At 44.3% G+C, this 26,959-nt stretch overlaps 1 protein-coding gene across 1 annotated transcript; it reads left to right on the top strand.

The window, feature by feature from the left end:
* Positions 1-25,370, top strand: LOC147880187 (universal stress protein PHOS32-like). The gene is made up of 5 exons (XM_087370982.1): positions 1-475; positions 761-873; positions 19,522-19,640; positions 24,805-24,878; positions 25,074-25,370. Exons 1-5 carry the CDS (start codon positions 247-249, stop codon positions 25,097-25,099), a joined length of 561 nt encoding a protein of 186 aa, XP_087227108.1. The 5' UTR covers positions 1-246; the 3' UTR covers positions 25,100-25,370.
* The last annotated feature ends 1,589 nt before the right edge of the window (positions 25,371-26,959 follow it).

Here is a 26,959-nt window from a genome sequence, read left to right as displayed (position 1 = left end):
GCTTTTCCTAACGAAGGTCCACCTTGAGCATCTAAAGCAAACCAGCCAATGAGAGGCTTCCAAGCGGACACACACACAACTCAGCAGGATTCTTTACAAAGTCAACGAGAAATTTATATATTGCTGTGATGACGAGATGGCGCCTCGATGTCGACTGAATTTTAAAATTTGGATTTGATAACATGCAACTATTTGGAGTAGGATCGCCGTGGGAGAGCTTCAGCCAAGGTTTTTGAAAACAGTATCATGGAGCAGTTCACGGACGCTGAGTCCCAGGCGGGCCACACGCAGCACAAACTGCTTCCGGAGGAGCTTGTTGGCTTAGAGTTTACCCGGGAGACAGGCGAGAGACGACGTGGGCGACACATTCTTGTTGCCGTGGATCACTCTCCCAACAGCAAACATGCATTTAATTGGGCCATCGCACACCTCTGCCGTCTGGCAGACACTCTTCATCTTGTACACGTTCTTCCAAGTTAATATTCCTCTCCCCTCGGGTTTTGCATGCGATGCATTTGTATCCCACCATGGATCGTCATGCAGCGGCCTCCACAATGGTTTTCCTTCACCACTTATAAAGCTTCAAAGCATTTTCGGAGACAAGCTTTTTAGTTTCATAACGCCATTCCTTGGATTTTATCTGTAGAAAGTTCTTCTAGAACCAGTTCAATGAGGTGATTTCTCAATCGGGGCATGCCATATGCTTTTTAATGTTCTTTGGATGCAACTTTGCTGACAATTTGCCTATTACATGCCACAGATCCCCCAGGAGACACATTATGCAATTCAACTCCAGAATCTCTGCAAGCTCTGTTTGAGGAAACCTCTACATTGATGGAGAAATTAGCTGTGGAGGCATATGAAGTTGCCATGGTAGGTGATCTCCTTTTTTCTTGAATTAGATTTACATAAAGAATCATATTTGGTTGTTCAACAAGAATGGTATTTAAGTAGTATAGAGTTTTAGAAAGTGAACTCTTTAGTCTCACAAGATCTTGAGGATGCAGCAATAATGTCAATTACTGTGGGCAGAGAGGAGGAGTTGGTTGTTAGTTTGCCCGGGACAAGGAGGCACACAAGGCACGGGAAACGGCGAACAGTTTCAAGAGAGAGGCGCACAAGGCGCAGTGGAGTGGCTGTATTAGTTTTGTCCTTATGTTACCATGGGTGTTTGGGTTTAGTAGGGGACTGCATCTTCTTATTGTTTTCTTTTAAGTTGAGTCTATCTATTAGTTGGCTCATCCATTTGTTAGTTTTGCTAGTCAATTCTTGTTAGAAATCGACCAACAGAGGGTACGCACAGCGGAAGACTGATAGAATAGCCCAGGAGCTCACACATTGTGTGTGGGAGTGGAATCACAAACATCTTTAACTTATGTGCATCAAGTAGATGTGCAGACTCATCAATAGACAATAATCCAGCCCTATATAGAAACCACCAAAACAATATATTTCAGTCCAAAGCTATGGACAAAAAGAGATAGATCCAAAGTCCCACTAGAGCATGGTCCTTTGATCTTACCACAAGGTACTTCTACTATCTGCCGGATATCTCTAGGCTTTACCCCGCATGCTCCACCTCAAGCGTATGTGGACTCTCTGTCCAGATCACAACACCTTGCTGCCCTAGAAGACAGCCAAGGTCCAGCCCTTGATAAACTCAGTCTGCAGCAACTCCTAGTCTCCTCTGCCTCCCAGATGTAGGCCCGAGGGTGTGAGTACAGCTGCTCCTGCTGCTCCTCTGATGGATGAATTATGAGGCCCAGGGCCTCTCCTTTTATAGGCCCAAAGGCCTGGTCAAAATAGCCGACCAGTCAGGCTGCCTCTGGCTGACCCAAACAGGACGCCATGACCTGGTCTGCTCTATAAATGCCCCTTGGGGGCTCTCATTTCTAGGGCCTTTGGCCCACACTTCCAGGCATGGCCTGGCCTAGTACCAAGCCTACAAATAGGCCTGGTTGGCTGGCTATTCCCTGCCCAACCAGCCCACTTACACAGGCCACTTGTCTGCTGGTTTCTCCCGCCATCATTGCGCCATATTTTGGCTCTGTTGCAGGTCGCCTTCCTGCCCACAAACTCCGTCTTTTGGCTTGCCACACAGGCGCTACTTCCTTGGGATATCCTTACCATGTTTGCTGCTCCAGATCTGCCTCTTCCAGGCCAGATCCATGCTCTGTGCATCTCTTTCTTCTCCTGGCATTCAGCTCCATCTGTTACAGCCATTATGGTCCCTCCAGGTGCATCTCTTTTCTTTTCTCTTTGACTCTTGCCCCCATGGCAGACATAACCCTGCCCATGTGTCAGTCTCTCAAGACCCAATTTCACCCCCTCCCATGCTCTCCTCATATGGGGGCTTACAGATGGGGAGGTGACCTTTCCAACAATTCTTTCATTTTGTCTGTTGGTTTTAGTAGGTTTAGTTTGTCCAATTAGCTCTTTTTAGTTAGTCTTGTTAGTAGAATGTGATTTTTTCTGTCTATTTGTAAAATCATTGTTTATTAGCACTAGCTCTCCTAGAGACAGTGCTTTAGGATTGAGTTGGGGGGTTTTGTGATTATTCTTAGTTTTTAAGGAATTTTAATTAGGAATTTTTAAAATGCTTAACCTCTACTTTTAGATGGCTGTTGGCTTTTCAACTTTTAGCTTGTGTGGGGATGTTGGCTTTTCATTAGCTTGTGTGTGGTTTTTACCCCTCTCCAAGTCACTTCAAGCTTTCCGATCACTCATCTAGGTCTCGTGGGCGCTAAAGCCGGTTTGCCTGTTAATTGCTGAAGCCGTTGCCTGAAAAAATATTTGCTATCCAGAAAGCCGTTTGCCAGAAAAACAAGTTCGCATGTTTAAAAAAATCCGTTTTTCTTTTTAAAGGGCTTTATGCCAGCCAAACGGGCTTTATGCTTGCCTAACGGGCTTTATGCTTGCCGGTGAAGAGATTGTCCTCTATTGGATCTATTTATAAAAGTAAAGCCAAAAAAACCCTCAGAAAGTTGACATCAAAACTTTGCAGGTATCATTCGTAAAACCTTCAAGGAAAAATAACGTCGATTTACCTTCCAGCTTTAATTTATAGTTTTTTATAAAAAAGGCAATGGCTTTGCAGTCAATGTGAGAGAATGCAAATAACTAAAGAACCTTGGCAAATCCTAATGGATCTTGTGAGTCCTCAAAGCGTTTCTTTTTTATTATTTCTCACTCAACAATTGACAATGTCTAAAGACCCGTAAAACCCACAAGTTGGAGCCAAGTGCTTTTGTGCATACATGCACCCTTGTTAAATATTTTTCATGAATGCCTTATTTTAAACAACTATTTTAAGTGCTCCTCCACCTTTCGCTGATTCTCCTTAAGTATGTCATCCCTCACTACATCATCAATTGCCTTTGCATACTTTCCACCCTCACAAGGGTACCCTAGTGTCTCTCTTTGTCGCCCTACTAAAAGTAGATTCCCATGTGTAGCCAGTCACAATAGGAGCCCTCTCTTTGGGCTCTTGTGTGTATGTGTGTCATGGGCATCCATCGACCATGGCATGCTTCCTACAGGCTGCAGCACCATCAAATACGGCCAGGAAGCCTCATAAGACAGCGCAGTTCCGTTGTGCCTCGATTATCATCAAGTGTCCCAAAGCTTGCTTTTTGTGTATTAGGTGAGATCTCATCTCTTGGCACTCAGCATCAAATATGGGTCATGGGGCGTCTTCCTAGCTAGGGGGCGTGATGCAAATTGAGTCATGCGTGGATTGATCTGGTGGCAACATCTTGAATTGTTGTTACAAGGGTGTTTGAGGCATGGGTGAGGTTTGCATCATCTCCAAGGGAGGTCGGTAACTCTCGAGTGAGGTGGCTCGCATAGATTGTATTGGCACCAAGGGCATGGTCAAAATGTATTTGAACATGGGTAGGGACAAAAGGATTGTGCCTTGTGTCTGGCATAGCAATCGAGATGTTGAATGCCAGGTAGGAATGATCAGTGCCAATTGCGGGGGAGGGACTATAAAGTCATGCACCAGTGACACAGAGGCTAGGAAACCCATCAAATAGTCGTCCCTTCACCATGCAAGACACAAGTAAGCCTTTCTGATAACGGCCATCTTTGAAGGCCGTTATGTCATCTCTAGTAGATGCCTCACTATCATGAGAACTGTTGGATCCATCTTTGGTACTATGTGGGGATTTGATTCAAAGTCTAGTAGATCCACTTGTCTGCTCCTTGTACATGCATTGAAGTCCCACCTAGGAGGAGAATCTCCCGTCTAGAGAACCCCACGATTTCATCATGTATTGTCTCATATGGGTTGTGGCCCTCTATGGTGATCTCATGCGCATAGAATGATGTATCCGAGGGAAAGTAGCATACTGTAATGAAAATCAGCCATGTGATCATATCAAGTGATTGAACACGTATCCACATGTGTCTTGCATGCTTCTCCTTTCACATCATAGATATGAGCGGTCTTAAATGCAATGTGAAGAGAATTGCTATGCCCCTAGAGCCTCATATCCCACTCTCTCTCTCTCTCCTCATCTCCTTCCTGTGAGCTGACTCCCCTCATCTCCTCATCTCCTTCCTGTGAGCCGACTCCCATGTGTATCGCGTCACTATGGGTGGCACTCTCTCTGGACTCTCGTGTCTTAGTGTAAAAGACAACATCCATGTTAGTGTAAGTCTCTAAAAACCCTCCTAGATTAGACCCCATCCCGTAGGTCCGACACCATCATGTGCTGTCTGCATCCCTCTTTCTTCTTTCTTCTTTTCTTGGGTAATCTTTACTGTCTCTATATGCAGCCCACATCCCTTCCCATCTTGCTACTTGAGAGAAAGAAAGAAAGAAAGGTGTATTAACGTCTTTAGGAGACCTCGCGGGTCTATGAGACAAGGTACAAGATATATGTAACCCCTACAAGCCACTGTGGGCTGAAGCAAAGGGCTCACTAAGGCCCTTGCTAAGTACTAAGTGCTTAAAATGCAAAAAGCTAGTACAAAATATATAGGCAATCAATTGCTAAGAAATAGAGCTCCAAGTACATGTGGAGGCTCTATAGAACCCGGCTCCCTAATGGTCCTCTGATGTGATGCAAAGAGCTCATGTATCTATGTCTGTTGGGTTGTCTCCTGCGGTGGCGGTGGGCGCACTCTCCTGGATCTCTGTATCTGATGGGCTACATCGAGAGTAATGCCTCGTTTCTGGCGGTCTCCTCTGAAGAGGGCTGAGATAGGTCGAACCTCGATCGTGCGTGCTCTGGTCATCCCACGTGTCGTGTGTGGTCTCCATGTCTCTCGTCCAGCCACATTGTGGTGACGGGCCTCACTACTAATCCATAGTGCTCTCGTCTCCTCGAGCTCCTCCCCCTTGATCTCATCTGGTGCTGGCTCGTATGCGTAAAAATCAGTGACGCATGTCTGTGCTCGGTCTAGCTCGGTGTCTTGAGGCATTGATTGTAGCTGATCTATGGCCTGCCGCACAAGGGAATCTCTGTATCTCTGCATCTCAATCAAGTAGAGCCCAATGCAAACCTAGTCGGGGAAATGTATCAGTCGAGTGAGTGGTCCGAAGCCGAGCCCCTCGTAAAAGGGACAGTGGTATCGCCCTTGGATCTCATAGTAGGCCAGACAAACACATAGAAAATGCTCCTCTGTCTCGACCTCCCCCATCATGCATAATTTGCAGACCCATTGCTCTCTACGTATGCCGGTCGCTCTCCTAGCCTCAATCCGTAGTTGGTGGAAGCATCTCAATTAGGTAGAGCCCAATGCAAACCTCGTTGGGGAAATGTATCAGTCGAGTGAGTGGTCCAAAGCTGAGCCCCTCCTAAAAGGGACAGTGGTATCGCCCTCGGATCTCATAGTAGGCCGGACAAACACATAGAAAATGCTTCTCTGTCTCGACCTCCCCCATCATGCATAATTTGCAGACCCACTGCTCTCTAGGTATGCTGGCCGCTCTCCTAGCCTCAATCCACAGTTGGTGGAACGAGACTCATATCTGTCTGATAGCAATCCGCAAGGCGTGTGAGACTCTCCTATCCTTGAGGTACTAGGGCCTTGATGATGAGACCATGCTCCGATATCCTCAAAAAGTGGTCATGATAGAATTGGGTCTTGGTGGGGAACACCTGATCCCCCCCCCCAGCCCGAGATGTGTGAAGTTGGAGAAGGTCTAACCGTATGATACGGTTAATCTCATCATGTGGAAGGAGCTTCGGTGGTGCATCCATGTTGTACTAAAAGGGGGGGAGCCTATCCATCTGGATACTGTGGCTATCAAACCATGTGGACACCCACGCATACCATGCTGTATCAAAGCCTCTCTCTACTAGGCATTGGGATGACTCTAGTGCCAATCTCGGTAATCTCCACTGAGGTGTCATGGCGAACTTTGCTTGCATGATCTGATGGGGGAGGACTGAAGGCTTACTTTGAATCATCCTAGACTCCATGATCTTGTGTAGCCTCTCAAATCCCTTCCAGTCAGTAGCTGAAAGGTCACTCCCCCAAAAAGGTGCTGCATACATGGCAATCGGCCTCATGAGAGTGTCAAAAAGCCAGCCCTTCATTGGTGGATCTTGAAAATGCGCCTGGAAGTACTGTCTCTCTAATCGGGCCGGGCCCCCTCCCTCGTGTGAGTCGTGTTGTGGCAGCATGGGTCATCGTGAAGCCTGGTCTCGTGAATACTCCCCCTAGGTACGTGTAGGACTGCACTATCTCCACTGGCTCCCCACGGTAAGTGAAACTATGTTGACGTCAATGTTGATGAAGCACTGCTTTGGATGTGTTGAAGATCATAACCTTGGTTTCCCCAAGGTTGACTGTTAGGTCCCTCTTTCTGCAAAACATCTCCAAGGCCTCCAAGTGTTTCTGCAAACCCTTTGCTGAGGATGAAATGAGGACTATGTCATCTGCATAAAGTAGTATCTGTACCATCAAATCAGCCAATAGGGAGCCCTCTCCTCCTAGGCGATCATTAAAGGATGTGATCTCATCAATGTATCGTCCGAAGAGAGTCCGTGAGAGGGGGCAGCCCTGCTTCACCTCTATGATAGTCTCAACCCAATCTGATAGCCCCCCAAGAGTGCGGACTCGCCCTCTGACGGACTCGTATAGACTCATCACTCCCTAGATCATGATCTCTGGGGGATGCAGCTCAGGTAGTCGCCTGATCATGCGAGAGCGAGGGATGCTATCAAACGCTTTCGGAAAGTCCACAAAGCAAGTGTAGACCTTCTGGCTTCTCGACTTCGCCTCCTCGATGATGGCTCTTAGGGTAAAAATATGGTCCAGTGTGGAATGCTGTCTCCGGAAGCCTGCTTTGGGCTCTTGTGTGTCTCAATGTAGAAGACCATATCTCTGTTACTGTATGTCTCCAAGAACCCTCCTGGGTCGGACCAAAGGGTGCGATTACAATTTCACACTACCATTTTCAAATTGTTTTGCATACTCGTTCCATTGTTCAAACACTGTCATGTGCTGTCCCCTTCTCTTGCATCTCGTACTTCTCTTTCTGTGCTCTCTCGAATGATCACCTTGCCATCTCTGTAAACTGCCCTTTTCCCCTCTTGTCTTGCAGCCATCACCCGCACCATTTCTTCCCTTCTATGCTCTTGCTGTAGGAGTGTGAGGTCTTAATTAAGATAGATCTTGGTCCCTTGAGGGCAGATCTATCTGTGGCTGTCCGTAACTTTACAACCAAGGGCCTCATCGGTGCATCTGCTTTACCCACTCTCCAAGCTGATTCACAAGTAAGGTTGATTCCCATCTTGTCAAAAAGGGTTTTGGCATCTGACATGGGGCTATCACCTTGTTACGCTCTAGCCGAGGTAGCATGACCTCGGAAGAATCAGTCGACATTTCCCTTAAAGGATCTATATTTGTAATATATTTATTTGCGCTTTCTGTAAATGATCGGGAGGGAATTAATGTCAAGGTCCTAGGTGAGGGTTGATAGCACTAGACTAGGTGGATCTAAGGCTAAGGGTCTAATGCAATAAATGTGCCTAGGGGCAAAGGAAACTAAAGCATCCCAAGAGAGGGGTGAAATGTTGCATTAGTAAGGCCCTATAATGATGACATGTGGCATCTAGGTCCATCTAGGGAGATGGGGCTTGTTGAAGCTAGAGAGAGATGAGAATGAGCTCTCACGTATGTTTTGAATTGGAATTCTCAGTTGGCTCTCATGTTTCGGCAAGGTTGGCTGGGTGGAACAATAGTGGTGCTTCTCCCGTGATTTGTCTGTAGTTAGAAGTTAGTGTGTTACAATTGGTATCAGAGCCAAAAGGCTAGGAGAGAGAGAGGATCTGGGTGACGGAAGATAAGAGGTCAAGCGATGGACGAATTTTGATCTGACAGAACGGGAAGGGGTTCGTGAGCTGTGACGAGAGCTACGAACGTATCGTTGATTGTTTGTAGCGGACGAAAGACCAGAGCCCTCAGGTTGAACGAGGGGTTGGGTGAAAGACCTGCGAGACAGGCAGTGATTGGATGGGATGCGTGAAGTGCATCGTGAGCGTGATCTCTGCAGCGTGATCGGAAGTGGTGGGGTACAAGGAGTGCGTGACGGTTCATGAGGTTCGATCAGACTTCTAAGCTGTTGCTGGAGTGGAGGGTTCCCGCAAGGATGGTTGACGAAATCAGACAGATGAGGAGTGTGGGACGATTCGGCTACTCGTGACCTCCACGCGATGGGCAGATTTGATCGGCGTTGACCAGCGAAGTGATACGTGAACAGTCCACGATACGTGATCGCGAATTTAGGTGAGGATTGATGGGAGACCTTCGAAGCAATTCGTGGTCATGGAATAGCCCGTGAGCAAGGTGTTGGCGTTGCCCGTGTTTTACGACGGAATGAAGACCTTCGAGGTGTTACGTGGCTGACTGGTCTGAAATAGGTGTCGACCTGCTTCCCTGGTGGACTTACAGTCAGAGCCCTCCAAGGCCACGCAGACAGCTTGTAGGCTCAGACAGATTTCGAACATAGAGTTACGCCTTGACAGAGAAAAAAGAGGAGCGAACAAGACCAGGGAGCACTTTACTCATTTTCCCCTTTGTTCTGTCATTCCTGTTTTGTCAGAAGCAGATTAGGCTTTTGTGGTTGTAGCAGTGTTTGCAGTTTACGATGCTATAGCAGGGAATGATTATGCCTGTGTGCTTCAGTCAGAGTTAGTTTGCAGGAATTTCCCTAGTATAGGGAAAAGCGCTATTTGGGTCATGCATGTGTCAAATGCCTAGTCAGTGTGCATGTGGGATTACAGGTATTCCCTAGTATAGGGAATTGTGTCGGAGTATCAGTACACTGAATCGGGTCAGTTTGTAAATACAGTGTTTTAGCGGTGTTTAAAAAAAAAAAAAAAACCACAAAACAAAACAAAACACCTATTGAACTAAATGGAAGCAGAAGAAGGGGCTTCCAGGAGAGACCCTGGTGAGTCAGGAGTCCGGCCGACCCAGCAGGTGTCGCGCCCACGAGCTCACACCTTATCTGGTAGGATTGCATTACTTGAGGATGCCTTGCAGCAGTTATTAGTGCAACAGCTACAGACAAATGTAGAGCAGTCTGAACTTAGAAGAGCAATACATAGTATGTCTGCCAGACCTTCGCGAGAGGAGAAAGGAAAGGCTCCAATGGAACCGGAGTCTAGTGTCCATACGGTCGAGCCTAGGAAGGCTAAAGTACCAAATATTGCCAATTACAGGCCGGAAAAGTATTTTGGTCAGATGAGCGACCGTAGTTCCGATGTCATTGAGACCTGGTTACACAAATGGGACGAGGCGTTCGCCATTTGTGAAATCAGGAATGATATCAAGAGGATCCGCGAGGCCACCCATATGTTTAGTGAGGCAGCGGATCGGTGGTGGATTAAGCAACAAAAAGATGGTATAGCATCCACTACCTGGGAGGGGTTTAAAAGAGAATTCAGGAAACACTTTTTACCTCCTGACGAAGCATCCCGAGCTTGGGATCAGTATAGGAACCTTCTGTCAGTGGCAGAATACACTAATAAGTTTCGAGAGAGCGTAATGAAGGTTGATGAACCCTTGTCTCAATCAATCCAAGTGAAAGATTTCATATTTGGATTGAATGATCGGATAAAAATGGAAGTTCGGGCTAAGTACGCGAACACGTTAGATGATGCAATAGCCATAGCCCTGAACTATGAGGATGCCAAGGGTAGTAGGCCAAGTGGGTTTGCACAGGTCGGAACCCAGTATGGGTATCCGAAGAAATCTGGGTTTAAGAAAAAATGGATTAGTAAAGGGAGTGGTTCTCAGCCGAGTGGTCAAGCCAAGCAGGCGAAACCAGCTGAAACTCCTAAACCAAGTACCACCATTGGAGTGAAGAGGAAAGTAACCCCAATGGCAGCCTGGGCTTGGTCTAAGTCTCCCTTAAACTCAGAACAAAGAGAAAAGGCGAGGAGAGAAGGCTTGTGTTTTGGATGCCTTCAGCCTCATCAGTGGAAGGATTGTCCACGGAATAAAGATCGTCGGATGGCTGAGATGGTGGTCTCAGAATGCGACGTGGAAATGGAGGGAAGTCCCAGAGCGGAAGAGATGCAGATTCAGCTAGCGGGATCTTCTCAGAGGTCAGTACCTTGTTTGTTATGTGTGTCTGTTGCTAAGCTAGTAACGAGTGCACCTGATAACATCCTATCTAAGCCCGCAGCAACGGGATATACAGCCTTTAATGATACGGAGTTAATTAAAATGAAAGGACAAGTGGCCAATCATGATGTCATTGTGTTGTTTGACTCGGCGTCAACTCACAATGTGATTAGCTCCAAGCTCGTGAAGAGGCTGAAGTTAAAGACAAGTCCATCCGACTATGCGTATACAGTCAAGATGGCAGATGGAAGTTCAACTGAAGTATGGGACCAAAGGGTTACCCAGTTGGAGCTTCGTATTCAGGACTATGCTGAGAAGCTTGATTTTGAAATGACCAAGCTTGCTCATGCAGATATAGCCCTGGGTATGGTGTGGCATTCTAGGAAGAATCCAGCCATTGATTGGAAAAATCACGTATATCAATTCAAGATGAATGATGTGCTTTATGTCTTGTGAGGTGAGAAAAATATACCTCAGGGACCGTTGGTTTCCGTGATGGAAATCCGAAAAGCTCAAGAAGAGTTTTTATTCATTTGCACAGCATCAGTAGAACCGGTTGATGATTCTTCGGCTAGCACTGATGTTACGCAAAGTGGGGAGATGGCCAAGCTGGCTAAGCTTATAGTAGAGGAGTTCTCTGAATGTTTTAGGGATGAACTACCTTATGGGTTACCTCGAGTGCGGAATGTTCAGCATAAGATTGAACTGACTCCGGGGGCAGAACCTGTAAATAGACCTCCCTATAGAATGAGTTTTACTGAAGAGGTGGAGGTGCGTAGACAACTGGAAGAATACCTCAAGTTGGGGCAGATTCAACCAAGTTTCTCACCTTTTGCTTCGCCAGTGATATTAAAGAAGAAAAAGGATGATACGTTTCGCCTCTGTATAGATTACAGAGCATTGAATAATATCACTGCTAAGCACAGGTATCCGATGGCTCGGATTGATGATTTGCTAGATGCATTACATGGAGCCGTGATTTTCAGCAAGATAGATCTTAAGTGTGGCTACCATTAGATCTGGATTAGAGCCGAGGATGTGCATAAAACTGCTTTCAGAAGCAGGTTTGGTCATTATGAGTTTTTGGTAATGCCCTTCGGACTTACCAATGCTCCAGCGACATTTGTCATGCTTATGAAGGATTTACTACGTCCGTATATCGGAAAGTTTGTAGTACATTTTATTGACGATATTCTAGTGTTTAGTAAAAGTATTACTGAGCATCGTGAACACTTGAGAATAGTGTTCAGTACTTTGAGGAAAGCCAGTCTTTATGTAAATAAAAATAAAACTATACTGTGTATGGTTAGGCTTGAATATTTAGAATTCATAATTACTCCAGAGGGGTAGAAATGGATCCGAAGAAAGTGGCTGCGATACTAACTTGGCCAATCCCTCGGAGTTTGACTGCGTTGTGATCATTCTTGGGATTTGTCCAATTTTATAGAAGGCATATCAAAGGATATTCCGAAATAGTATCGCCATTGACCAATTTGACCTCAGATAAAGTACCTTTTATATGGAGACAAAATCAACAAGAAAGTTTTAACACCATAAAACAAGCTATGGTCGCTGGACCGGTGTGAAAAATAGTTGATTCCTAGAAACCGTTGTTCCTGGAAACCGATGCAAGTGGCATTGCGGTAGGAGCAGTTCTCCTTCATGAGGGAAGGCCAGTAGCCTTTGAAAGCAAGAAGCTTTCTCCCTCTCAAAGGAATTGGCCAACTCATGAATTAGAGTTGTATGCTGTTATCCATGCTTTGAAAACATGGAGGCACTATTTATATGGTTCAGAGTTTTATGTGGATGTGGATCATGATACTCTGAAACATTTTTGTAAACAGCCTGACTTGAGGGGCCGCCAAGCTAGGTGGGTAGAGCTCATGCAGGAGTTTAATTTAATGATTCGGTAACGAAGAGGGAAGGATAATAAGGTTGCTGATGCGTTGTCTCGCATTATGCACAATATGAGTTTTACGGTATTAGAGAGTGCTCTAATGACCGAGATCAGAGAAACTCAAAAGGTGGACGAGTTTGTCTAGAGCTTATGGCCTAAAGCTCATGTGTTAAAACCCGAGAAAAATAAAAAGGATGACCTGGCATCCAGAAAAGGCCAAACTTATGCACGATATACCATAAGGGATGGTATGTTGAAAAGAAATGGCAAGGTTGTAGTACCTAGTCAGAATGATCTCAGGCAAAGAGTCATTTGACAGTGCCATGATGGCCCATGTGCAGGACATCCAGGGGTCGAGAAGACATATGATCTCGTGAAGCGAGATTTCTTTTGGCCAAAGATGAAAAAGCATATTCATGAATAAGTGACACGGTGTTTCTCGTGTCAGGTAAGTAAGGCCGAGCGGGTGAAGCCACCCGGACTTTTACAGCCCTTGGAAGTACCACTAAGTAAGTGGGAGAGCATTTCCATGGACTTTATTGTAGGGCTGCCTACAACACAAGGAGGGTATGATTCTATCCTTGTGGTCTTTGATCGTCTAACCAAGATGACTCACTTCATTCCGACTAGAGAGTCTGTTAGTGCCTCGCAAGTAGTGGATTTGTTTATTGGACATATATTTCGTTTGCATGGACTGCCTCGATCCATAGTGTCAGACAGAGATGTCAGATTTACCGGTCATTTTTGGACAGCGGTATTTGAGACACTAAGAGGACTGAGTTGGGAATGAGTAGTGGGGATCATTCTGAGAGGGATGGTCAGACGGAGAGAGTCAACCAGACTTTAGAGGATATGCTGAGGGCATGTGTCATTGAGGCAACATACATGGGACAAGTGGTTGCCATTGTTAGAGTTTGCCTACAATGATAGAAAACATTCCTCTACCGGGTTTAGTGCGTTTGAGCTGAACTATGGTTATAGACCAGCAAATCCAACTATAGTTGGAGTACCTCAGAAAGTGCCTAGTGCCGCGAACTTTGTGGTTCAGATGCGGGAGATGCTAGCACTTGCGAGAGCTAATATCCGCCAGGCTATGGATAGAGCCAAGGTGTATGCGGATGAAAACCGGTCTATAAGAGTATTTAAGGAAGGAGAAAAAGTTTTTCTCAGAGTTCCTTCGCACTTGAAGTCGTTAACTTCAGGAGAGTGTGCTAAGTTATCACCTCGATACTGCGGGCCGTGGTTAATTCTAAGGAGAATAGGCAAGGTAGCCTATAAATTAGAATTGCCACAGGGGTGTAAGGTGCACTCGGTTTTTCATGTTTCGCGCTTAAAGAAATTTTTACATACAGGTGACTCACTAATCGAAGGTGTGGTTTTGTTTGAGGAGATAGAGGATAATGCGAGGCGCAAACCAACAAGAATCCTGGACCGAGGAACAATGCAAATACGAAATTGGAAGATACCCACGGTGTTGGTTGCATGGCATGGTCAGCCTCTATCCGAAGCTACCTGGGAATCCGTATACCAGTTGCGGAGAGTGTTCCCAGACTTTATCATCGAGGACGCTGATGTTTGAAGAGGGAAGGAATGTTACGCTCTAGCCGAGGTAGCATGACCTCGGAAGAATCAGTCGACATTTCTCTTAAAGGATCTATATTTGTAATATATTTATTTGCGCTTCGTGTAAATGATCGGGAGGGAATTAATGTCAAGGTCCTAGGTGAGGGTTGATAGCACCAGACTAGGTGGATCTAACGCTAAGGGTCTAATGCAATAAATGTGCCTAGGGGCAAAGGAAACTAAAGCATCCCAAGAGAGGGGTGAAATGTTGCATTAGTAAGGCCCTATAATGATGACATGTGGCATCTAGGTCCATCTAGGGAGATGGGGCTTGTTAAAGCTAGAGAGAGATGAGAATGAGCTCTCACGTATGTTTTGAATTGGAATTCTCAGTTGGCTCTCATGTTTCAGCAAGGTTGGCTGGGTGGAACAATAGTGGTGCTTCTCCCGTGATTTGTCTGTAGTTAGAAGTTAGTGTGTTACACACCTACAGGTTAGGCCTCTGACCAGTACATTCAAAGTCTTGCTGCCCCGTCGTTTTTCTTCTTCAAGTGTTTCAGAGATGAGCTCTCTTTTCTTTGGTGTTGTGTCTTTCTTTAGCACATCTTTCCATGCAAGCATATCTGCCCTCCCCTTCGTAATTTGTTGTATGAACTCAGCATGTTTCCCTTGTACCGTTGTTTGCAAAGCTGCCATTTCCTTTTTCAGCTGTTCATTCTCTGATTTCAGCACATCAATGATCTTGCATCCTTCCTCTGGCACCCCTTTTGCATCTTTGAGCCTATGCCCTTCCCCTGCTCTCTAAATGGAAAAAAAGAAGGGAGTGCGAACCATAGGCTCAAGTGTGCCCTCATTAATTGATACAATGGAGCTGGATGTATCTAATTAATCTACCTCTAGATTGATCTTGAATGTTGAGGATTTTAGAATGTAGGCCGATGGACTAAGTGAAAGATATGGTGTCGTCCTTTCTTTAGAGAATGCCTGCGATTTGCTGCTATCATCATGCGACCCTTTGTCTATGACACGCTTGTGGGCATTTTGCTGCACTAGCGTGTTGGATGCATTGATGCAAAACCCTCTATTGGCTGATGTGTGAGGATAGAGAAGATCTTGGCCATATACATGTGGATGAGGCAGTGCATGAATAATTTTCAACCCCCTCTTGACCCTGGGGTGGAGCCTATGTGGACATCAACACCAATACGAATAAAAAATAGCCATAATCATAAAGACCCAATATACAAAGAGAAATCTCTGAGCTCATGGAGAAGATGGGAGCTGGCAGCACCATGATGGTCATCTGGAAGCTGGTGGAGAGGTCAGGCCTAAGAGGGGGTCAACGATGTGTGAGGCCTTGGTGGCATAATCCTGTGATGGAGCGCTGATGGCTGTCTATATGTGGTCCGTTGTGGTCTCCTAGCTATGGCCCTGCATTGAACAAGTGCCATTGTCACTCCCATTGGCCATGTGTCTGTTTTGGTGAGCATGGAGTGTCTGTTTTGGGGAAGGTCCCCTAGTCTGATCTATGGCTCATCTTGCCTGTTTCTATGTCTCTCGCTGTGGTCCTCGGGATCCGTTGTCTCCATGAGCTCTATTGTGTTTGTCTTGTTAAAACTCAATGATTATGATCTGAGTGCAGCTTGGCTGTACACCGTGATCTCACTTGTGTCCTGAGCAAATGCTCCCTGTGTCAGACGGCCTCATGGATGAAAGTTGCGATGCATCTCTGACCTGGGTATAACCATAATCATTTGGTAGTCCCTATGGGCACTAATTGTGCTGTCTTTTTAGCGAACTTTTATCTTTTCACTTATGAATTTGAGTTTATGCAACGTCTTATGTCTATCAATACCTGCCCCATCATTTTACATAAGCTTAGCCAAGCTAGGCATTTTATAGATGATTTAGTTGTACCGGATGTTCATGACTTTCAAGACTTTATGTACAGAGACGCTTGTGCTTTTGGAGAAGGAATCTATCCTCCTGACTCTTGTGAACTGAACTGCACTTCAAGAGGGGACTCTTGTGTCTTCTTAGATCTTAGACTTTCTCAATCTATCAAAGGATTAGAGGTTGGTATATATGATAAACGTGAACAACCTGAATATAGTGGTTTACACTTTATGAAAATGCCTCACATTGACTCAAAAATTTGTGATTTGGCAAAATATGGAGTCGTTTCTTCCCAAATCCATAGATTTTCCCGCCTTTGTAGAACTGATTTTCCTGCCTTTGTACAACTAAGGAGTATTCAATGTAGTAATTTGATTAGTTTACTAATACACAAGAGGTATAATCCAAGAAAAATAATGAAAAAAGTACACACAATCTTAGATATGAAGTCTTTTATCTATGGTGTATCGGCCTTAGGCATGTTTAGAATGATTGAATATAAAAGCAAGGAGCCGTTTTTCTTTTAGTTTCAAAAGAGAGGGTGATTTAGTATGCATGTGCTTTCTAAGTTAAGAAAGTAATTTGCACCTTTGTAGGAAGCGGTACATAATACATAATTCATTCCTTCTGTAATTTCTTTCTTTCATTCCTACATGAGAGAGAGATATTTTATACCTGTTTTTTGGGAAGTTTTTGTTTCTTGATTTGCTTTCTTCTTTTTTTGTTTTCCTTGTTTTCTCTTTCTTTGTTTATGTGACGTAAGCACTGGGTTTTCCCAAGAGACTTCGCGGGTCTTTAGAAACCCAGTATAGTTGCTTATGCTTGGGCAGTGATGACAACAAAAGTGTTGCTTTGCTTTGTAAGTATGTGTTCCTTTTGTTTTCCAAAATTTTGTAACCTCTTTTTTCTTCTTTTCATTTTCTCTTTAAATTTTTGTGTAGATTTTTTGACTTTAAAACTGTTAGAAATCTAGCATGGTATCATCCTAAGTTAGAACATCAGGGAAGACAGCATGAGAGATGAAGCAAACACTGAAAGATGTGAGATATATTCCATAGGTGTGACCCCTGAATATATAGGGCCAAGTACAAGACCATGAACAAGAGTGCTTATGGGATAATTGTAGAGGTGCCACATGGCACACACTCAAGACACAAAGACTCAACTGAGACTAGACAAATGTAGACTAGGGAAATAGTACACCTAGTGTGCACTTATCTCCAACACCCTCCTTAAGTGGACACTAGGAGGAAGACAGAAAGACAAGACTAGAAGACAGACATAAAGACCTATAGACTGAGAGACAAGACATAAGACATGATAGACAAAGATCCTGAGACACCCTCCTCAAGTGATATCCTCATATGGGTCCACGAGGGTAGGTACAAAAGTGGATCATAGACAGATAAAGAGAGAGACAATCAGCCAGTAGAGTGGTCCCACAGAGAGAGAGACTGTCAGATAGACATGAGAGAGTCTGACAAATAGAAGATAAATGGGGACATAGACAGAAAATGCCAAGAGAATGTGGGTAGCTAATCCACAAAAGATAGGCATATAGATTGATAGACAGAGTGTCAAAGACATATGACTGTAGATCACACTGATAGACACAAGACTGAGAGACTGACTGATTGTAGATAGACAGAGAGATGGACCTTGACTAATAATCCCTCCTCAAGGGCAATCCTCCTGTTAGAGTGAGTAATGCAGGGGTGCCTCTTGGGTAGGTACAAAGATGAGTCCATGTAGACAAGTAGACATGACATTACCCCATGATCTACATCATCGGTGATCATTGGTGGTAGATAGCATGAAAGCATAGATAGATATGAGAGATGGGAAGGTCTTACCATACTTGGCAGTGTCTAATCCCGTACAAGAGAGAGAACAATTAAGAATAGAACTGAAATATTGCAGCATAAGAAGATAATCCATTTTGTTTTTGCCTCAGGTCTTCCACCTTTTCAGGGGTAACCCGAGAGAGAGACAGCTGCAAATCGAGATTGCTACAGATAGAAAGAGATGAAGTACAAAAGCCACGATACCCAGAGGGAGACAAAGAGAGCAGAGATGCAGAATTTTGGGGTAGATCTTCGTGGGCAGCTGCTGGAGAAGTGCAGCAACTGAAGGTGCAGCAACTGAAGAGGTAGACAGGCAGAATGCAGAAGAAGTTGCGGCCTGTTGAAGAGGTGGCGCACAGCATTTGAAGAGATCCTCCGCAGCAGCAAGAGGGGAAGAGACGGGGCAGGCAGAAGCGGCCAGATATGGCGGGGCTATCATAGATGAGGCAGCCTGGATGGCGCAGAAAATGGAGCAGATGCCGGGCAGAATGGCGGGGCAGAAGTGCGTGCAGCTGAAGAGGTAGGCGGCGGCCAGCAGTAGGAGCAAATGTTGAGGCAGAGCCAAACTAATGGCGGGCAGTAGCAGAAGAGGTGCGTGCAGCAGCAATGGCGGGGAAGACATCGGAGAAGAGACGGCCAGCAGGAGCGTAGAAGAGGGCGATGCAGACAGAGATGGTGGGCAGAGGTAGAGGTGCCGCCAGAGGCTGAAAGAAGATGCGTAGACGAAGCTAGGGTTCCAGCAGAGTGAGAGGAGAGGAGAGGAGAGGGATCTTCATGGCTCTGATACCATGTTAGAAATCTAGCATGGTATCATCCTAAGTTAGAACATCAGGGAAGACAGCATGAGAGATGAAGCAAACACTGAAAGATGTGAGATATATTCCATAGGTGTGACCCCTGAATATTTAGGGCCAAGTACAAGACCATGAACAAGAGTGCTTATGGGATAATTGTAGAGGTGCCACATGGCACACACTCAAGACACAAAGACTCAACTGAGACTAGACAAATGTAGACTAGGGAAATAGTACACCTAGTGTGCACTTATCTCCAACAAAAACAACAAAAAATCTGAATTTGTATGATTGGATATATTCTAGTTTGACTAAGGTAGATATAGTTTGGTAGTGCTCGCTTTCACTTTATGTGTGTATCCCAAATGTGCTGGCACTTGTGAGATTCAATAGGACCATGTGGCAGGAGTCTTCATGTGGAAAGCATGTGATGTGTCTATCCAGCCTTAGTTATGGGAATGCCAATACAAGTTTCACTTGTAAGAAGTCCTCAATCAACTCCATTTTCTTCTGCAATTTTCTCTAGGCATCATTAGATAATAAATTGAACATATTCTTGTCCTCTTGACCTTAGAGACCCCTAGTTAGTATGTTCATTGGTGATTGGAAGGCATACACTCAAACTATACCGGTTAACACATCAACACAATGTGCAATATTAACCATGTGTCTCATATACTCTTGTTTCATGAAAATTATACCATGCTATATTCTTGCTGTAAATATGCTTTTTGACTGGAAGACAGTGTGAGATTGGCCATAAATATGGTAGGACGAACGGTGGAGTCATGGTGTTAGTTTAATTTGTATACTGATGAGAGACATTGTGACATCTGAGACGTAAGTTGTTCATGTATGCTTGTAAAGTGTTTTCCCTTTTCAGCTTTGTGGACGATAATGTAGCACCTGTGACCTGAAATAATTTTCCCGTGGACAGGTCAAGACAGAAGTACAGATAGTTAGTGGAGACGTTGGGAAGATAATTGTCGAAGAAGCGGCAAGGATTCATCCGATAGCTGTGGTCATGGGAAGGCAAGGCCATGGAGTTTTCAAAAGGTGGGATACTGTATTTTATCTCATTGGTGAGGACATTAAAATCTAGAGCTATCGAATATATTTGTTAAAATCCTTGTGGTAAAGCTCTTCTTGTAGCTTTTAAGGTTGTAAGCTATGGCATTTACCTTTTGTCCCTGTTATCAGCTTTGTTGGGACTGGGTAAAGTGACTCAACTTGTACCTAAAAGGAATCAAACATTGTGTGGATAAAATTGTAAATATGTTTTTTACTTGTTGCATGCTAATGAGTAGGCACATAGCTATGTACATAGCTAGTGGGTGGTGGCTTTGAGTTATGGACACTCTCATAAAAGACTCTACACTGATGTAGATATTTTCTTGAGATGGTAGATACTTCTACGGGGACTTTTGGGATATGATGAGATGCAGTGTTGGGTGCGCGGACTCCAGAGCATGGTTCCTATGTATTTATAGTGTTATGTTTTTGGGTTGGGCATGATATTTGTCATTTGTAAAATTTTCTTTGTCGTATGTTCTGTTGTCATGATGTCCCCAATGGTTATCAATTGTGAGAGTCCTCTAGGTGTCGGGATTGGTTCATTATGTATGATAGTCTGTGAGTGAATAAGCATGAAATGCTTGCATGGAAAGAGTGTGCATAAAGTTCGTATTTTGGGGCAATTAACGCTTTGGTGTGTGATTTGGGAGAAATGTCTTAAGAGTGGTAAAAATGTCATTGATGAGGTGGCAAATTATGCTGAGGTGGCTGGACTGATTGGGAAGGCATCCTGCTCATGCAAAGGTGGCTACATAGGAAGGAATGGAGAGCTTCTAGAGGAGATCGATCACGTGAAAAGGAAGAGAGAATTTTTTGAAGAAAAAGGAGGACACACGTAACTACGAGGAGGGGATCTCAGAAGAGGGAGGGGAGCTTGGTTACAAGAGGCGCAACTAGGAGCTGTTGGAGGTGGGTCGTCATGTGTGAAGAGGAGAGGTAGTGAGAGCAGGGATCATTGTAAAGAGAGAACGTAGTTCTTAGTGGGAGCTTCAGGATTTGTACTGTTATATGGGCTGAGTGATCTTGGGTCAAGGAGGCAACCGAGCATGTAGAAGGTGGTCGTGAGATTTGGCCATGGCTCTCTATTGTGAGTTCTTGATCGGGGGTCAGATTTTGCTTTGGAAACTCCTGGACAGTGGAGGCGTTGCTAACATGTGGGCTAAGAGAGCCTTGGAAGAGCTCTGTGTGCCCTGTGAGCAGGAGAGGCCGGGTGCTGACTATGATCACGTGGCAAGATACCGGCTGTTGCTCGAAGACGTGGGATCTCTGCGGTAGGAGGCGGCTTGATTGGCGACTATATGGGCTGGGACATCCTGAGACAGAGATAGTAGTTTTGAGTGTGAGCTCAGATCCGGTTGGAGAGGGGGGGCTGTTGCTCTGGTCGAGAGTTACTGGACAGAGGCATGGCATCGCTATTGTGTAGTGGGGTGCCTTGGATGAAGGAATGCGTGTGAGCCAGGTCCCGGAGAGAAGCCGCGACACTGCAGTTTCTTGAGAACACAGAGAAGAACGACTATGCAAGCGTGAAAGAGAAGAGCGATGCATGAACTCCGTGTGGAAGTGCTAAGCTACAGTTCTTGGATTATCACGAAAAGGTGGTGGATCCTGCTTGGAGGGGGATTGTGCGAGTTGAAATCTTGGGAGGGACTTGGCTGTGGCGTCGCTAATGTGTGGGCAGGGAGAGCCTTGGAAGAGCTCTGTGTGTTTTGAGAGCAAGGGAGAAGTTGCAGTGCTCAGATCCCTTGAAGGTGATGCGCGATGGGGGTCCTGCTCAAAGATTCAGTGATTGTAGTTGCAAGGAGTTTGGGCTGGGTGTGTCTATTGTGCTGTTGGAGGTCCTTTGGGGAAGGAAGTACGTGAGCTTTGCATGAAGGCATCGCCTGTTGCTGTCGATGGGAGCTTGAGATGGGCTGTGGGAATCTCTTTTGAGAGAGCTTTGGGTCTTGGCTGTGGCATCTCTAATGGCTGCGGGTCTCTACTATGCGAGTCCAAAGTTCTTGAGACAAAGAAAATGTGCAGTATGGGAGAAGCCACGAGGTTATGATCACTGTTTGAAGGATAGACAAGTGCCATCATTCCAAGTGAGACGTGAATAGTCTGATGCGTTTGAGAACCCATGCACTACTGAAAGGAGTACTGGATCTCCAAAGTTCGAGATTATCAAAGGACCAAGCATTCTCAAAAGGCCACAAAATGCATGTAGGAGAAGAGTATTTACTTATTGACATGCTTGATGAGCGTGGCGGCCAAATCAGAGGCGATCATGATGTGGGATTTCCTAGCTTGACACGAAGGAAGATTGAGTTCTACATGGATGGAGATGTCTTGTCTTAAGCAGCCTGTTTCCTGATGAGAAGACAGTTCTGAAGCTGCTGTGATTGTCTGTTCTGAGCAGGCACAATATGAAGCTATCACTGTGGGCTGTGTTTTGTGACAATACATGGTTGTCTGGATGATTGCTGGTCAGTGAAGAGGGGACTTCAAATGACAGTGGAACAGATATGAAAATCATCAATCTTCTGTGCATCCTAAATTGTGGTTCTTTTGTATGTTCCTGAGCTTGAGCTCAGTCAGTAGGAGAGCTTGTCTTGAGTGTGTAGAGACAAGGATATTGAATGAATGCCTTTTACCTTCTGATGGTGTTGTTCACTTGCTTTAAATGTGGATGAGGGTGGCTGTGAAGGTGGACTAGGCTCTATTGCTTTTGTCCATCCAACGCATACACCAATTGGGAGGCCAACCGGGATGGGTCTCCATCCGAAGCAATATCCAAGGTGAAGGTATATAGTGCCACCTCTACCATACTAGAATACGTGCAAAATGGTACTGGAGTCCCTGAGAATTCTCTTACTCTGCCAGTGGCATCTTTGGAACCACTAGTATTGGCTCCATTGAGTGTGTATGATCTTCAAGCAACCTCCTTATCATGAGGCCATCACGACATGTCTACAGTGGGCACACCACAACCCTCCAGGTTGCGAGAATTAAATAGTCTCCCATAAGGAATCCTGTAAAGCAGCAACGATAAATCGAATTGGGAGGTTTGTAGAGGAGATATCATGGAAGAGCCAAGACAAGTCAGTCTTGATTGGATGTTAGCAAGCAGATGAAAGAAAGTCCAATCTTACATATAATTCCGGAATTCATACAATAAGTACTGTTTTGTTGAAGAACCCTAAATAGCTAAGAAAGATCTACAGCTATAAAGTGGAAAAAATATAAAAGGTAGAATAGTCAGAAAAACTTCTGAGTTTCGGAATAGTGAGGAATCAGGATACTTATGAAGATGCTCATCCTTGTGATCTTAATGACAACCATGATTTTCCTTTGTCCATCAATCTCTTTTCTTGTCATCAGAGTTTAGTAGTGTGGCAATCCCTCTATTGACAGCGAGGTCTAAGTATTTGTGAGGTCTAGTCCCAAATATATGAACTTGGCTTCTATACCCAGGATGTCAATTCTCGCAGATATGAAAGATACAAAGGGAGGTGTTTTTTGAGGGACATGATCCAGATCCAGCTTTCATTGTACGGTGACTTAGTGGAGTCTTGTTCCCTCCAGAATGTTCCCCTCACTCCTTTCAGAGCTACTCATGCCTTAGTAGACACGTCTTGGGAGATTTTGGCTAGCATTGTAGCTTAGCATATTTGGAGAGCCAGGTGTACAGAGGCGATGGAGGGTATCCAGGTTCACCCTTCCTAGACTATGGCCAGTATTTGGACTGACAAGGTACACACTCTGATGGCCATTTGGGCGAGCATGCAAGGATCCTCCAGAGAAGCCACTACCAGGAGAGTTACTTTTTTCAGAGTTTGGAGGGGATCTCCTTTCTTCTCTGAGTTTCCTTTAGGGTTGAGATGGCATTTTCAGCCTCTGCCTTGGTTCTTTATTAGCTCACTTCGAGCTGTTTTTTCCTCATGCATTGCATGATGTACTTCCGCATTTGAGCTTGCTCTTGCAGTTTTCATTCATACTTAATGAAGTAATTTTCTTGAAAAAAAAAAAGAAAGATACAAAGGGAGTGCTTCCACTTCTCGAACTTGTTGATTGCCTCTATAAGGCTGACTCTTCTCTCCTCTCCTCGCTCAAACAAAGTGTGTGCATGGGGTAGGTATCACCAGACACTTGCGTATCGGTTTACATTTAAGCAATGACGCTTTCTAGATGGATTGTGCATGGGTGAACTTGCAGACAGATTTGCTACCTTGTTGGAAGCTATGCATCACTTCTTAGCACTATCCTTGAGAGTTTGCAGTACCTTATAAGCCCATCCAGTGAGTTGGGGCTCGGTCTTGCACGAAGGAAAGCTCATTGGCCCACTCATGCTTATCCTGCACTGCCCTCATCAAATGCTTCTTGATCGCTGCAGCTGGTTCTTCCATTCTTTTGCCATTGGTGGCTGAAGATGTGATGCTGGACTGCCATCTGGTGTATTAAATTCTCCAAAAATCAGTTCAGGTTAGTCGATATTGTGCAGCAGTGGCATAATTATGAATAAATAAGAGGTCCACAGCAGGTTCATTGAAGGACAATTGTCCATAATGGATTTTTAAATTCTAAAATTCAACCCTTTAGACTTAAATTTCAATCCTTTTTACTAAATATGAAGCGTTTCTATTCAAATTTAATTCTTTCTACTAAAAACATGAAGCCTGTCAGTAATTGGTACTCGCTGATGTCAGCTGTGTGGAGATATGATATCCCTTGTGAGTGCTTTATAGACTACTGCTCAAATGTTTCAGAACATTTATCACATTGATAGTGTGATTTATGCTGATTCAAGGTTGGTTGTATTGCAATTTTCAGCAATTTCAATAGATCTTGCTGCATAGTAGGCTTCACATTTTTCCCGTAAAAAAACGTAAAATTCCCATGGAGCTAGTGTTACATGCCTGTCATCAACTTTCATCAAGGAAGTACAACATTACCCCGAGGAAGTGGTGAATTAACATTTTTATTCTTTTCATTGTAGCGTATTACAATATTGCAAAGATATGGCTTAAAATGGTGCAATAGCCTCTACTGCTGCCGTCAAAAGCATGTTTTTTAGCTTTGGTTCCTTGAATGAATAATTTCTCCAGAATACTGATTCCACCTCTTGTCTGGATATTTACGTTGAATATCTCCTTGTTGTTTTCTGAAACAGTGTGCTGCAAGGAAGTGCGAGTGAGTACTGTTCACATCATTGTCCTTGTCCGGTTGTGCTTGTTCCACCATCAGGTAAATGGTCATATTGTTCGCAATTTTCCATTACAGTGATAACTGCCTACTGCTTTCTTCTTAATCTATCAGTCGTGTGAAAAACATGAGTTTAACAAAAGATGAAGGGATTTGCTTATGAAAATTTTGAAGCTTTAATCCGTGTTGCTTGTACCTAGTCATGTACTTCACATTCTGTTTACTGTGCTGGGACAGAACTTGGTGATCAATCAGTGCTGTAATTCGTGAAATAGTTCTACAAACCTGCCTACAAATCTGGTGCATCCTGAATTCTGGTTCCATGTATAAATGTGTTACATGTCGGGTAGTTTATGAACTTTGAAAGCGACAATTCCATTTTGTACCAGGGTTTACAGGCTATTCAAATTTGCAAGTGACAGCTCTATAGCCGCCAATGACTTCAGCCATGTATATGAGCCTCATTGGGCCTGGGGTCGAAGAGCTATGCAAATGTATGATATGCCTTGTACTTTAATTATTTTTAAATTAAGCTAGTCCAAACATTGGAATTTCTTTCCTCTTCCATCTTCTGCTACAGGAGACTTTGCATGCATTTGCACTCTTCGTTGGCTTCTATAATTCATCTTGTCCACCTGTGGGGGTAAGATTTGTTGTGCAACTCATCATCATCCTCGGAGTGTTTACTTTTGGTGACAAAGGTAGGGAAACCTCCTCTTCCACTTTCTCATCTTCACTGATCCCAAAGTCTGGCTGCCTTTTTGAGGCACCAAACTGACTTTTCCTCTCTCTGAAGATGACGTCCTTGCTAATGATTATGTTGTATCCTTTTCTTTGCTCATTGTACGAAATGAAAATGCACGTATCTGCTTTGTTGTCCAACTTCTGCCTTGTTTTTTAGAACATGTGGATCATAGATACAACTAGGAATTCTCAATTGCATGAGACTAAGTCTCTTTTCTTACCAAGCTTCATAAGGTGTGACGTTCTTCACCGCTTTGGTGGGATACCTATCAAGCACATATGCAGTTGTAAAAACTGCTTTTGCCCAAAAAATGCTCATATCTGTGGAGCATATCTTATCGACAAACAAGTTCCTCACAAAAAGAAATAGGTACAAGCAAATTAGGGGCGTGAAGCACAACTCTGATTTCAAGAGAACTGCACTTAAATTCAAGGCTCACCATGTTAAAAAGCAATTCGGCTCTAGCCATGCCTTCACTTACATTGTTTGGCCTAATGTGGAGCAGTTTATTCATTCTTGCTCTAGCGAGCTTGTTCTATGCTTATAGTCATTTTGTATGAGAAATAACATTGACCGCACAATGAAAGATTGGTTTGAAAACATGTGTCTGAGTACTTGTAGAGAGATCCTCTCACTGGAGAACTATGTGGAAGCACCTTTCACACTTGCGCAATTGTCACAAAATGACCACAACAAGCCAGTATTTTTGAAACGTGTGACGGACTTGATTACGAGGCATCATGAGTGGGGAACGTACGAGGTGTTGATAGTTGAGGATCCCAAGTATAAATTCGTCTTTCTTGGTCATTTTGTGCGACATCGTTCGACCCAACGGACGATGAGCAAGACCTCTTCTTCCTCACAAACACTCTATTGCCATGGTTGCTTAAATGGAAAGAAGCAAAAGATCCAAGAGCATATGTGCAACAGAGTATGCTATGTAATGAAACGGATAAGGAGTTGTATGTAATAAAAGCATTGGTAAGAATTGGAGTCACGTCGCAATGTAACGAAGAAGCTTACATTTTGTTGATACTCCTCTCTCGGGACTATGTGATCGAAAGCCTTGTATTTCACTAATACATGAATAAATGGTGCTTTATTGGCCATCTATCAACATGTGCTATTTAATATTCTCTTGAAGAATGTATGTGTTACATTGTTGTGTACAATTGATCGGTATACATGAATAAATGGTGCTTTATTGGCTGTCTATCAACATGTGCTATTTAATATTCTTTGAAGAATGTATGTGTTACATGGTTGTGTATAATTGATCGGAAGACTGAGATATTTGGAAATGTAGAGTCTTTGGATTGTTTGTTTGCATACTTTTTTTGGAAGGGGTTTGAGTAAGTGAATCAAAGAGGTTGAGGAT

The sequence above is a fragment of the Dipteris shenzhenensis genome, chromosome 32 (assembly GCF_047967505.1).
Source record: "Dipteris shenzhenensis isolate YYH24624 ecotype China chromosome 32, Dip_SZ_1.0, whole genome shotgun sequence".
NCBI classification, from domain to species: Eukaryota; Viridiplantae; Streptophyta; class Polypodiopsida; order Gleicheniales; family Dipteridaceae; genus Dipteris; species Dipteris shenzhenensis.
The sequence above is the reverse complement of the archived record's forward strand: the minus strand, read 5'-3'. Positions and strand labels throughout refer to the sequence as shown.